The 13948-nt window shown below is 59.9% G+C and overlaps 1 protein-coding gene across 1 annotated transcript in view; it reads left to right on the forward strand.

The window, feature by feature from the left end:
• The window catches only part of LOC119108327 (proton channel OtopLc), a 45619-nt gene extending 37487 nt beyond the window's left edge, over positions 1-8132 (forward strand). The window contains exons 4-10 of the mRNA XM_037231904.1: positions 2552-2666; positions 3529-3754; positions 4923-5077; positions 5632-5827; positions 6152-6283; positions 6636-6801; positions 7115-8132. Coding sequence (XP_037087799.1) covers positions 2552-2666; positions 3529-3754; positions 4923-5077; positions 5632-5827; positions 6152-6283; positions 6636-6801; positions 7115-7925 — 1801 coding nt within the window. The 3' untranslated portion in view covers positions 7926-8132. The remainder of the gene's footprint in view (positions 1-2551; positions 2667-3528; positions 3755-4922; positions 5078-5631; positions 5828-6151; positions 6284-6635; positions 6802-7114) is intronic.
• The last annotated feature ends 5816 nt before the right edge of the window (positions 8133-13948 follow it).

Genomic DNA, 13948 nt, shown 5'->3' on the forward strand with positions numbered 1-13948 from the left:
GCGCCAGTAGGGAGAGGCGGGATCTGTGGAGTGGTAGCACCGGAGTTCAGGGCGATAGGTCTTCCGTGTTGAGAGCGAAAATTCGTTATCAAACGAACGGGAGCAGCGAAAAACGCATGCACTGGGTGAGGCTCGTCTGGAGGTGGTGTAAACCCCACCAAGAAGGACTTGGAGAAAGCTCGACCAAAGATCGCGGGACCTGACAGACCCGAGTGGAGTCTGAACTGCTAGCACCTGTGTTGTCCTAAAATGTGAGTATAAATGTGTGGTTTGTCTTTCGTTCAAGCGATTTTATTAAGACAGCCACATCCGCCGACACAACTTCCGCTGATCACAATTTTTGTTCCAGTAGGGAGGAAACTCGAAACCCTCAACATTCTTAGCGTATCGTGCTGTATCTTATTCCGTGTGGTAATTCTCTTTGAAGAATACGCACGATTAAGCCCATTCTTAAAAAGCAATCTCCATTGGTTTCTCGCGCGGTGACGAAATTTGATCAGCTGTCTATCACTACGGCACCCCAACACTCCAACATGGATGGGTTTTGCTTTTTTTTTGGTTTTTGTGGGGTATTGTTATGTTTTGCCCACTTACCATCTCACGACATGGACGTGACGTCCAATAAACTGTCAGCTCGAAATGATGCCGATGATTTAGAAGAGTGTTCACAAACCGCCCAAACGAAGCCCACACCATGCCACGAAGACGTCATGCAGTTGCGTTACCCGCCACGTCCAGAAAAAAGCACTTCATGCCCGCCCCGGGCTCCATAAGCAACGGCGCCTCGGCCACTGCCTTCAGTCTTCGATTGGCTCATGAATTCTAAGCCTGCGGGCCCGTGAATCCGTTCGCCAGCCGGCGCCCACACCTGGAGGCCGCCACCGCCGCCGAGGCTGCCGCCGCTCAACATTCCACGGCAGCTGTCCGCACCATCTGTCGGCGCTCGGGGTCTCTGGCCGACCCGCGCGCCGTGTCATTACCACGCTGACCAGTGCCATCCGCACACCTGCGCGCCGAGCGATTCGCTACCGCCTCCGTTACAACTGGCATCAAAAAACGTGGCAACGGAAAAACGCCGGGCCCCCGCCGCCAGCCGCCACGCGCACGGCTGCTCTTCGGCGTCCGGGCTGCTCCAGCGGCCCCCGCGACCGCGGCGGTAACGGTGCGGCGGCCGGCCGGCCGTGACCAGCCTGCGTACGCGGCTCTGCAACGGCTGATACTGGGCACGGTTAGGCCGCCGGAGCGAGAGTCGATTGGCTGCTGCTGAGCACCGTTCAGGACCCAAGTGCACTAGGTCCTGTAGCAGTAATTGAACCGTGTCTGAGGCTGTTTACAGAATGTCATGCAATTCAGGGGGAAGGAGTCTAGCTTCCCGAGGTACATTGTCCTCAAAGCATGATGTTAGTGGTATGTTCAGTTGTGCGTTATTGCTTATGTTAAGTATTATTGTGGCATGTTTTTGTCGGTTTTCAGACAAATATAAATGAGCCCAAGACAAACATTAGCTGGGAGATGGTTCACTCTAAAACGCTAAGCAGAAAGCTCCGTCCAGGTTTGGGACTGCTGGGCTCGATCGGGGTCGTGCTGGGGCCTGCTCTGGGGCGACAGAACCACAGCCGGACTGCATCCAAGGCTGCGCCACCTCATGTCACTGTCCTTGGCGGAGAGCAGGTCCTCGGCTACGACCAGACGGGTCAGGCCAGGCTGCGCGACTACAGCTGGGCTTCACCGCAGACCACGATGGCTCAGCGGGGCGAAACCCAGACTGCCGGACCGCGGCAGACTGTGACGCAGACTGCAGCGCCGCAGCTCCGCTGTGCTCGGCCCGCAGGACCGCAGCGATCACAGTCCGCTGCGGAATGACTGGCTGCCACCGCCTGACAACGGAGCGTGTAGCGGCGATTTTAGAGCTGGAGTGGGCTTTGTGGAGCATGGACGCGGACGTCACGTCGCGCTGGGCAGCGGTCGTTGGCGCCCGCCGACAATGCCTCGGTTTTGCGAAGAGTAACAGTTCACGTCGTAATCCGAGTGCGTACGGTCCGAACAATACCGACGAGGTGGCATTGTCCGCCTGCGTACGAGTAGCAGCGTCTGGAGCGTAGCCATCTGCTCCAGCTACCCACCGGCAGTACCGCACTATTACTCTAGTAAAAACTGCTCGGAGCCGGGATAATGTCATTAAATCGACCTCTGACGACTTCAGTCATCTCTCAGTGATCAGCATCCGTGGATGGGTGGCTGAAAACTCTTAAGCCCGAGCCACTGTGAACTCAGGAACCGTTCATGAGGATGCGTGCCAGCGGAATATGACGTTGAAGCCGTATGACTCCCGCAAAATAGCACAGTCACCAAAACCAGCTGAATCGATGGACGAGAACGCTGGCAGCGCATCTACTACCGTACACAATTTACTAGTTGAGCGCGTCAAAAGGTTCTTGAGGGCATTTGTTAAATGTCACATGCTTCACTGGAATTGATCTCACATCACGTCAGAGCAGAGATTCGCCGTAACCTTTGCCTTTTGTCTGACACGCCTGCGCTTCCGTTTCAGCACACATATGTGGGTGGTGCTCTCCTCCATGTACGGCAAGCTGGTGGTGCTGCTGACCATCGCCTTCTGCCTCACTGAGGTTATGGACAACTCGATCCTGCCACTCACATTCCAGGTCAGAGAAGCCGCGGTATCCCCAGTACGCGCCTCCGTCTCAGTGACGTCGGTGAACAAGCTACTGCACTGCGCCAGTCTTGCATTTACCGGAGTGTAGGATGCATTTTTTAAAAGTTCCGTTGTAAGGACTGCAGCCCGTCCCTAACTTGAGCTCCAGCCACCCAACTTTGAGAAAAATGTGGGTTACATCCTTGGAGAAACCGGTTTGTCAGCGCATTTTGAAGGAAGGTGACTTCATTTTTCCATCGCTTGCCCCCCCCCCCCAATCATTTTGCAAAACTACGTCCATGCCGGAGTGACATTGGGTCCAGATTCACTTCAATGGCGAAGGCTGTTGCTCAGACACTGTTTCCGCAACCAGGTGTCCCAAATGACTTGGTGTACAGATGCAAGCCATCTTTCTGGCTTTCAGAGAGCTCGGTGCTATTTCCGCCCGCAGTCACTGATCTCTGTCCTCACAAGTCTGCTTTGTATATCTACCGTAACGAATGCAGAGAAAGCGTCGCGTCATGAAATAGACCACCACGCTTCTCACATGTGAAGCTGTGGCGGGCGCGACGCAGCAGATCGACGGCACACACCCGCTGAAACTCGTCTGACCGAGATAATCAACACTTTCACCGCTGACTTTGAGGCCGCTGCATATTAATGTCGAAGTTCAGTTGTAGCGGTCGCAACGTGGGTAAATTAAGGTCAAGTATCAAAAGCTGGTGTGAGTGTCTCGTGTGACACCATTATCTGGTGAACAGCATTGCGCGAACGGACGGGAAACGAACGTCTCCTTTCATGGCAATCTCAGCGCACCACACCAAACAACCCAAACGCCAGCACGAGCAACTACTGACACTGCCGTCTCGCAGGGCGTCTTCATGATGTACCTGTACGTGGGAAGCATCATCGCCATCCTGTGCATCTACATCACGGTGGTGGCCGACAACATCCCGAGCGTGACGTCCTCCAAGCAGAACCTGACCTCTGCTGACGCCGACATCACCAGCCTGGCCAGCTTCGGCACGCTGAAGCGGGCGCACATCTCGCGCTCCAAGACCACGCGCACCAGCTTCTACTTGCGCGTCGGCGCGCTCCGTGAGTGACTGGCTGGTGGCTGGTGGCGGACGGCACGCAGCTTCCGGATGTTGAATGGTGGGGAGTCGTGCTTAAGCCATTACACATACCTCCACGTGTTGAGCGAGGCCTTCTGTTTAGACCGTGCGTGTCACGTGCCCGCACAAGGAGGTTCGAGTGCGTTTGTTTCACTGATATTTTAGCTTCAAGGAAGTATTGCAAATTTATTTCCTTCAGGGTGGTATTGAATCTATCCACTGACAATGGTGGTTATCGACTAGGTGCATTCACCGCATTGCGTTGAGTAACGCAAGACCGGGACCGTAGTGTTGGGTCCTGGCACGCCCGCATTTGCGGGCTATATTCTCAAAGGCGGTGGAGAGAGTGAGCGGAATGGAGAGAGGTGAGGAGGTGAGTGACGGTGCTCGGCAGTCAGCCTGGAGGTCTTCACGCTTATCTACATCTTCAACGCGTGGGTGGCGAACGGCAGCCGTGGACCGAAGATAGGTTGAAGCGAAGCGGCAGCGTGATGTTATACGATACTCGTTCGGCATCGCCGGCCGTCAAAAGTGATCATTTAGAGTCACGGGTACGATAGTTATGGACTCACTTATCCAGCGCATGGCATTCCACGCGGTTTCGTACAATTGATGCCTGGTATCTGGTAATTTTTAGCATCCAGTGATTCGTTTGAATTGATTAGAACATTCATTGTGATATATTTGCAAGTCAGGTAAGAGGTACATATTTCCAATGAACAACAAGACGGTCAAAAATGGTCAAAGCCATCGCTTAACTGAACCATCTCGTCAGTAACCTGATCTATGCTGGATTGTTGACAAAACACTCAAAATCTGGGATATCCCAGCGCGGCGGTCTCTCCCACTGGTAATCGCGGGGCCGACAAAACTGTAAGCCGATAGCCAGATTCGAAACCACTACCTTCCACACGTGGCCGTGCACAAACGCTCAACCAACTGTGCGTTAGTGGAGCCAACCAGCGCCAACTGACCCCGCGATTCCCTCCAACTGTCCGATGTTTAACTCTGCTTCTACTTTGTCCCATGTCCAGCACCGACCGGGCCTCAGCGTGCGTTGCTAAACTCCCAACGCCCAGCTCACGGAGTGCCATGCTCCACTGTAAGGCTTGTACTGACATCGGTTTAACCCTCCGTTGTGCTATCGGCAGTGTTCGGGTTCGGCACGTTGGTGTTCAACGGTCTGGAGATTGCCATGCGCTCCACCACGGACACCACCTGCAGCGGCGAGCTGTCGTTCGCCCACCCCATCCTGCAGGCCATCTTCACCTTCCTGCAGATGCATTTCCTCTTCGTCAACTCAGAGGTGAGGGTTGTTAGCGCTTGGCGTCTTTTGATGATCTGGAAAGCAAGCTATTGCGATCAGAAACCCGCACGATGTGAGCGTTAGGTTCTGTTAATTACGCGTGATTGTGTTGGCCCGGGATCCACATGATGGCGTTTGAATTTTTCGTTCTTCGACTTTTTGCGTTGAATTTTGAACATTGCCGAGCTGCTGTCAGCTATTAACCCTGTCCTATCCTCTCTCCTCATTCCTCCATCCCTCTTCATCACGCCGCACATGCGATGACACAAAAGTTAAGTCAGAGCTGCACTCAACTTTGACTCTGATACCGTCTGGGTCTGACCGTGACTTAAGCTCGTGCAGAACCCCCCCCCCCCCTGATCCTGCCACCACCCGACCCAAACTGGCAGTTGGTGACGCGTCGGCTCGGCCGGCCCTGTCCTGTCTCCTGAGCTCGACACCGTCTGACCCCGGCGTCGTCTGACCCCTACGCTGCCTGACCTTATACCGCCTCTCCCAACACCGCCTGACCCCGACACCGTCTGACCCTGACACTGCCTGACCCCGCCCGGCAGGTGGTCGTGGAGAAGTTCGGCCAGATGGCGCGGTTCGGCTTCATGCACCTGGTGGCCACCAACCTTTCGGTGTGGTTCCGCATGGTGATCTGGGACTCGGCGCACGAGTGGGTGCACTTCGTGCACCTGCACGCCCAGCCGGACCGGCCGCTGCAGTACGGCGGCACGCCCAGCCCCAGCGCCCTCCGGCTCCAGGGTGAGGCACGGCGGCGGCGGGCGCGGCCGGACGCGCGGCGAGGGCGCGAGAGGGGGTCTATCAGTGTCGGCCCCCAGCGCACACTTGACCGACAGGCAACAGCCGAAGCGTCTATGTAGCTGCGGTATGGCAAGTGCCTCACATGGCCGCTGCTCCGGAGAGTTTGTTTGGGCGAACGTGTCACCACGGAGAGGCTCGTGAAATCAGCCTTCGCGTAGTGTTTGGCGTCGGCTGACACTGCGCGCCCGCTGGAGCGTTTCCCTTTGCGTGACCCTACCCGGATCCAATTCACACCGCTGACGGTCTGACTGCGGTCGCGTGCAGGCTTCCCGGGCCTGAAGGACCTGGGCTACGAGGGCTACCTGGACGTGGACGGCACGACCGAGCCCACTATCGACCGGACGTTAGACCTGCGCGACTCGGGCGTCCTCTACTATGGGAATCCGTACGGCGGAGGTGAGCCGTCCGGCGCGAGCGCGGGCGCATTCCTCGTCGCGTCACACTCGTGTTATGGCGTGTGTCGCATTGTCGTACCTCTTGCAGGAGGTACGATGCTCTAATAGGCTACAAGTAAGCAAAAAACAAAAACCACAAAAAACCGATGTGTGGTGAAATGCGCGCACTGTCAAGCTCAGACAAGGTGCGAAACAAAACCACGGGGTCGGAGTGATTTTGTAAAGCCCCTGCTGGTGGTCCACGTGATCGTTTTCATCCGCGCAGGTTGACAACCTATGTGCTAATCTTGTGCGACGAATGCCCTTGCCGCCATGCGCAGGTGGGCACCGGTTAAAATACACATCGTTTGCAGGGTCCGAACAGCTGCCGGCGCCGTGTGTCAACGGCTCTGCATTCTCCTTCACCACGGCACATGCGCAAAGGGTGATGCGGCTCTATCAGTGTTACAATAATAACACCCTCGGTCAAATGTGGACCAAGTCCATGCCATACCTGTTTCCATTCATCGTGGAGTACAGGTAAGCCGGGTCGGAAGTTCTTGTTCACCCTGCATATGCTGCGTAGTCCAGATTCAAATGACATACACGGGTAGCATCCATCGAAGAAAGCACTCAGAAAGTCCACGAGTTTATCGGACTTGTCTATTCGCATATTCTAGCCGGATTAGCGGGACAAAGCGTCAACCACTGTAACGTCGAGGACGCGTTGTGACCAGTGTTGCTCGTCCGGACCTCACAGACGCGGCCATATGCTCTGGGGCGCTCAGTCGCGGCCACACGCCCTGAGGCGCCCAGCCGCGGCCAGCTCTTAACGACCCCCTATCACCGGCAGTCTGATCGCCGCCGCCGTCACGTACATCATGTGGACGTCCGTGGGCCGGGAGCGCAGCAAGCAGTCGGAGACCAAGAAGCTGGACGAGGGCAGCACACTGGACGCGCGCCGGCGGAAGCAGTGGCGCACTGACTGCCGCGCCGCCTCCAAGGGCCTCTTCCTCGGCCTGCTCTGCCTGGTCGGCGGCATCGTCGTCCTCATCATCTTCTTCGTGATGAAGGACAGCGAGGAGTTCCAGGACCAGATGTTCTGGCTGTCGTCCGGCACGCAGCTGGTCGTGCTCAGCCTGTCCGTGGTCATGACGCTCGTCGGCTTCTATCAAGTGCCGAAGCTGGCGGCGGCGCAGAAGAAGAAGCCCCTGCACCTCGACTCGATGCTCTCCTCCGTCACCATCATCGGCGTGTACCTGCTCGGCATCTTCGGTCTCATCGTGGGCGGCATTCAGCTGGGCGAGCCGCGCCACCTGGTGCTGTTCGTGCTGAACGTGACGCTGATCGTGCAGACCACGTGCCAGGGCATGCTGGTGTCGGAGGCGGTGCGGCGGCAGTGCGCCACGCGCCAGCAGCAGCAGGCCAAGCCGGGGCGCCAGGTCATCACCTTCCTGCTCTTCTCCAACGCCACGCTCTGGATGATGGACACGTTTATGTCGCACCACTGGCTCTCGCAGGAGATGCAGTTCAACTACTACGGCTTCCTGGCCTGGGGCGTCATCTCCAGGATCAGCCTCCCGCTCACCATCTTCTACCGCTTCCACCAGTCCGTCATCCTCGTCGAGATCTGGAAGAACACGTACAAGACGCGCACCGACTAGCGGGGGGGACGCAACCCTGACTCTGACACGAACTCCAGCGGCGGCAGCAGCAGCAGCGCCAGCAGCTGCAGCTGCAGTCAGACGTCCGAGTGCTCGCGGTGCTCGGCGTGTCTCGCGGCGCGCCTTCCGCCGCTCGGCCGCGCCGGCAGCCCGCCCTCCATGTCGACGGACAGCATCGACTCTGGCGCGGCGCGCGAGCTGGGCCACCGGCGCGGTCTGTTCGGCCGGCGCGCGCTGACGCCGCCGCCGGCGCCGCGGCCGCGCCGCTGGCCCTCTCATCGCAGCCGCTCGCACTCGGCCGAGCGGCCGCTGGTGGCCGGCGCCGAGCCGCGCGCCGGCCGCTGGCTGCGCGCGCTGGCGCCGGCTGTGTCGCCCGGCCGGCCGCGCCGCCGCCGGGCCGCCCACCGCGACTACTCCGACCTCACCGACCAAGACGACGACGACGAGCCGGCGCCGCGGCGCGCCTCCGACCGGCTGTTCGCAGCCAACGTCATCCTGGCGCCGCACCCCGGCTGGCGGGCGGACCTCGGCGCCGAGCTGAAGCGCCTGACGCGGCCGGAAGTGTCGCACTTCCTGCCCAACCGGCAGCTCGACGCAGACCTCCTGCCCGGCGACCCCGTGGTGCTGGGCTGGTTGCAAGTCCAGTCTCCCCCCTCCGCCCCCACGACGGCCTTCAAACAGATGCCCTTCCACCGCAACCTGCACCACATGATGCGGCTGTAGCCGCACCACGAGCTCAGCACGCGGCGCGCGCTCTGCCGCTCCAGAGCGGCGGCTGCTAGCCAGGCAGCGCGCGAGAGGCCCGGGCTGGTCAGCGGCGCGCCATGGCACGTGCACCCTTCGCAGCACCTACCCGCCGCACATGTAACTGGTGACTTCAACAGGCGAGCTCACGCGTCTGGGAAGGCAACCTCATTGACTTGTAGTTGCGCAGTGTGTATAGGACAATGGGACGTTACGCGTATTGGAAGAGCGAGTCAACGTGGGGCGACCTCAGTGCGCAATATCGCTCCACAGTGGCCTACGTAATGCCTGCTCTGGACCGGAAACAATGAACTATGACGCCGTGAAGGTATTGACGATGGCTGGGAAGTTAGATCATCTGAAGTCTGGATCAGGATGCCCAAATCGGTCATCACCGAGCTGAACGCCTTGGTCTGTATGGACGTAGAGATGGAACCAACTCCACTGCATTTTGTTGCTGATCTTATTGATCGCAAATGTGTTGCTCTTGGCGGACAATGGTTAAGGCCCGACGCGCCAGGGCTAATCGCGATACCGTTGTTTACACAGCGTTCAATTTATGCTTCACGAAATCAACAGCGAGCCAGACGCACGCACAACCCGAGCATTCTAGCGGGATTTTACCTGACGTAGAATGGAGCTGCTGCCAACGCATTATATCAAATGTTGTGTGTGGCGTATTTCAGTGCTGGGCTATCAGGAAATGTGTTCTGTACATTGTGACAATAGTGACGAATCCGCGTTGTTTCTGGAGGAAGCGCAGCTTTATTTAACACGTGATGATTCGAGTCTGCATGCTAGGCGTTGTGCTGGGATATGGAATGCGATGCAAGCAGAGCTATCGAATTAATATTCTTTGTTGTGGTGTTGCTTGGGTCAGTATGAGTGCGCTGATAGCCCGAATCACAGATTCGAAAGGGCTCATGGCGTGCTAGAACGGCACTGTCTTCCATTTATTCGACCGACAGCAGCGCATTGTAATTTATGTTAAGCTAAGGTATGTGGTTATGATACCTTTCAAATACGTTCGCTATGTTGGTGTGCTCGTGCTGATGTATGCTAAGCTGTTTTACGATGACCCCGGCGCTTGGGGTGTTTAGTAGGAGCTGGTTTATCGTCCAACAGATGGCAGTGTGCTCCATTATACACCGACAAACGTTTCTAAAATAAAAGTTAGTTCAGAGCGCATGTCTCCAAAGCATCCCATCCGTAACCAAAATACACTTAGCCAGGTGGATTGTCTATTTGTTCACCCGGGCCATCCTCAAACACATAAACGCAACCAAAGCGGAACGCAACACAGGAGGCCAGCGACGCCGCGTGATAGCGATGGCGCTGCCGAGGCAGATGGCGGACTCAGCTGGGCGTCAGGGGTCCCCTCCAGACGCCTAGCACTACCCAGATACGCACGCGAGGCTCCAAGCCGACACACCAGCCAGCGGACGGCCGGCGGCCGGGGCCCGGTGGTCCGCAGACGGGGTCGCGGGACCCCGGCCGGGCCTCCGAGAAAGCAGTCCACGCCCACCGCAAACATACACATGGCCGCGGTCGTGACGAGAGAGCGGCCAGCCCCGGCCGACCCGGCCGGCGCCCAGCGCGGCTCCACACGCAGCAGACTGCCGTGGGGGGGGGGGGGGGGGGGCGTGCGGCATCGAACTTGAGACAGCAGAACAGACCGCGCGACGGGCACTCAGAGGTCACCCAGAGCACAGTCTGGCGCCCGCTGCTGCGCCGTCGTCGGCGAGGCAGCGCCGCGGCGCACCGGAGGAGCGCAGCGCCGGCCGCGGCGGACAGCGCGCCCGCCCGGCCGCCGCGGCAGCTGCCGTCCGTCACCGGCCGCTGGACCAGGCGGGACGCGGCCCGCCCGGTCCGGCGGCCGGCGGCGTCACCCCGCGGCGGTGCGCGGCCCGCGTTTGAGCGGAGCGGGCCGCCGGGCCACGGCGGCTGCCGGCTCGCGAGCTCTCCTCTGGCCGGCTAGTCGACGTCCATGTCCGGAGCGCCGGCCGGTCCTCCCGGGCCGCCACCCATGCCGCCCGGGCCGCCTCCCATGCCGCCCGGGAAGCCTCCCATGCCGCCCGGGAAGCCGCCGGGGAAGCCAGGCATGCCGCCCCCGCCGCCGCCGGCTCCGCCACCCAGCTTCTGGGTCATCTTGGTGATCAGCGCCATGACCTTGGGGTTGTCCTGGTACTTCATGATGTTGCCCGGGTTCTTGGAGACGTCGGCGAACGCGGTCATTACCTCCGGATCCTGAAAGTGACGGCGCAGGGTAAGGCCTGGCCTGGCGGCGCGCCGTCCGATCTAACTCGCAAGCAACATGGCAGGGGAACATTGAAAAACACACGGTCTAAAGCATGGACCAGTGGCGCCAGTGCGGGCCCGCTTATGCCTGCCGGTGATGAAAATCGCTCCACATTGGAAAATCAGATGGTCAAAGGTCACGCCGTCGTCGGTGACACGGTAATGACAGGCGACTTGGTTGGCGGCCGTAACCGGACACATGAGCGCGGTGGGGAGCGGAGTCACAGCGAGGGCTGAGGGCTCGTCACAGCGACCCAGGGTCCGCCGAGCCGGGACCTCGACACCCACCTGCATCGCAGCCATGATGTCCGGGTCGCTCAGCAGGTCTGCCATGCCTCCGGGCATGCCTCCGGGCATGCCTCCGGGCATACCCCCTGGCATACCCCCGGGCATACCCCCAGGCATGCCTCCGGGCATGCCGCCGGGCATGCCACCGCCGGCGGCGGCGGCGGCATCAGCGGCGGCGGCGGCGCGGGCGCGGGCCTTCTCCTGCTCCTGGCGGGCGCGGCGGATGCGCTCCTGCTTCTGGCGCAGCTCGCGCTCCTCGCGGCGACGCTCGTACTTGCGGTTGTGCTCCTCGATCTTGTGCGCCTGTCGGGAGAGCGGCGCGGGTCAGGCGGGCGTGACACCAGGCTGCTGGGGCGCGGAGGACGACCGCCACAACCGCGGCCAGGTTAGGCCAGGGCGGGCAATCGTCCCACCAGACAGAAGGGCAGGTCGTTACACAGTGGATTGAGAACAGCCGACGAAGTCAACGACGGACGAGGTGGATCCTTGTTGTTTATTGGTGTTTCAGGGCGTGCCGACTCTAACTGTCATTTGGCGATGTTTTTAACCCATAACGATGTTTTTACTAAGGGAGGTGTGAGCATGACCTGGAAGTCGATATTTCTTAGAAACAAGAAGAGCTGCTTAGATTCAATGAGATGTCTCCAACCGCATCGCTAATCGTCCGGGACGAAGCCTGCTACCCAAAGTGACGCCGATGTTCTTCGACAAGGCGCGGACACGACACAATCACGTGGTGGACAGTGAGAACGACACCACATCGATGGCAGAGCGGCCTGTCGGCTCCACATAACAGCAATGAGTGACGTAAGCGCGCCTGATGCGCAGTCGACATAGTGCTACTTCCCGTCGCACACTGCGAGAGCAAGACGAACGCAAGCCCAGCTGGGTTTTATCACTCAGAGCTCATTGCCGCCCGTTATCGCCGTCCGGACCGACAGGCATCGGTCGGTACCAGCATGGGTACCCGTTTTCAATACGTTAAACACAGGTTAACATTCCTGGCATGGACAAAGTCCCGAGAACTCAGGCACCAACCAGGTACCGCCAGCACTGATTTGGTACCGGTGCTATATTTCGGCCATTTGCCGTTTCCAGCATAGATGTCGCCGGACCCACATACAGGGAGGGCGAACAAAAGAGCTCCGTTTCACCATCAGCTGTACCGGATGGTTAATGGTGGTGGAGTCAGGTCCCAAGGAACAATTACTCTTAACGTGGACGCTGATCTACAATGTCATACAATTAAAAGGATTTGACTAAATCATCTCCATCTATCTTGCCGTCTCCAGTTTGAGGTCAGTTCCATACAAGGCCATCCAATGCTGTACAATGATATGTAAAAATGTGAAGCTGGTGCCTTGTGTAACCGGCCCAATCTGTCCGTACATCCCATATCAGTTCCCCCCTCCCCCACGCATTCTCTCCCCAACACAGTCCACGCTGTCCTACTCGCCAGCCGACGCCGCATCGCAGGGTCACCCCGAGGCGGAGAGCACCGCCCCAGGCCCGGGGCGTGGACTGGGACGGCTCCTGGCGTCGGTCGCATCGGCTGGCCGACACCGTCCAGGCGCCGGCCAGCGCCGGGTCCGCTTGGCACCAGCTCCCCAGCACCTCAGCCCCCCGCCACCGCCGGGGGACATCGGTCGCGGCGGGCCCGACGTCTCCGCTGACCCGGCCGACGCGGGGGCGGGGCTGGGGGCGGGGGGGGGGGGGGGGGGAGCCGAGCCCATCGCCCGGCCACGGCCGCGCCTGACGCAAGCGGCGGCCACGCGCCGGCGGCGCTCGGAACGGTGCCACCGGCGCCCCCGCCGTCCGCCGCGGTCGCCGACAGGTGGCGCGGGCGGCGCCAGCGGCTGCTGGCAGCCCCGCCTATCCGGTAACAACACCGAGTCGACGTAGTTTATATGCTGTACGCGAACAGCTGGAGGAAATCGGCGTGCGTTCAACACCAGTGACAGGTGGGCGAGGACTTACAAGCGCGATGGCCGAGCATGGCGTGTTTTCGCCACAATAAAGATAAGATGGGCGTAGATCCGGGCCGCGCCGTGCGACCCCTGCCAGTAAACTCCCTCAGCCGTGCACAAAGTCCACCGACCAAAGGCAGCATGTCCATGCGCCCTCGAGCGTCTCCAGGCGTCTCCTCCTCCACGTGCAGACTGATCCAAAGGCCGGCGTCACACCCGAGACGCCCAAACGGGCCCCGTGACGGCTCCGCCCGATTTCAGCTCCAATGGCGCGACTGGAAGCCAAATTATGCGCCCGACCAGCCATCGGACCAGCCCTTTCCGACAGCCGCGCGGCATCCTGCTATGTCATGGCGCGGCGGGTGCCAGAGCCCGCGCGGGGCGCTGCCCTGCCCTGGCGGCCTGCCCCGGGCAGGCCTGCCAATGGCGATGCCCTAGCGGTCCGGCCGCCGGCAGCAGGCAGCACGCATAGGACAGGCATCGGGCGTCAAACATCGTCAGTCAGACATTAGACATCAGACGTCGGACGTCTGACTGGACGGCTGCAACAGTGGGACTGGGGTGCGGACCAAACGCCAGACTGGACGGCTGTGACAGTGGGAAGGGGGCGCGGACCAAACGCCAGACTGGACGGCTGCGACAGTGGGACGGGGTGCGGACCAAACGTCAGACTGGACGGCTGTGACAGAGGGACAGGGGGTGCGGACCAAACGCCAGACTGGACGG

The sequence above is a fragment of the Pollicipes pollicipes genome, unplaced genomic scaffold (assembly GCF_011947565.3).
Source record: "Pollicipes pollicipes isolate AB1234 unplaced genomic scaffold, Ppol_2.1 Scaffold_6686;HRSCAF=7923_pilon_pilon_pilon, whole genome shotgun sequence".
Taxonomy (NCBI): domain Eukaryota; kingdom Metazoa; phylum Arthropoda; class Thecostraca; order Pollicipedomorpha; family Pollicipedidae; genus Pollicipes; species Pollicipes pollicipes.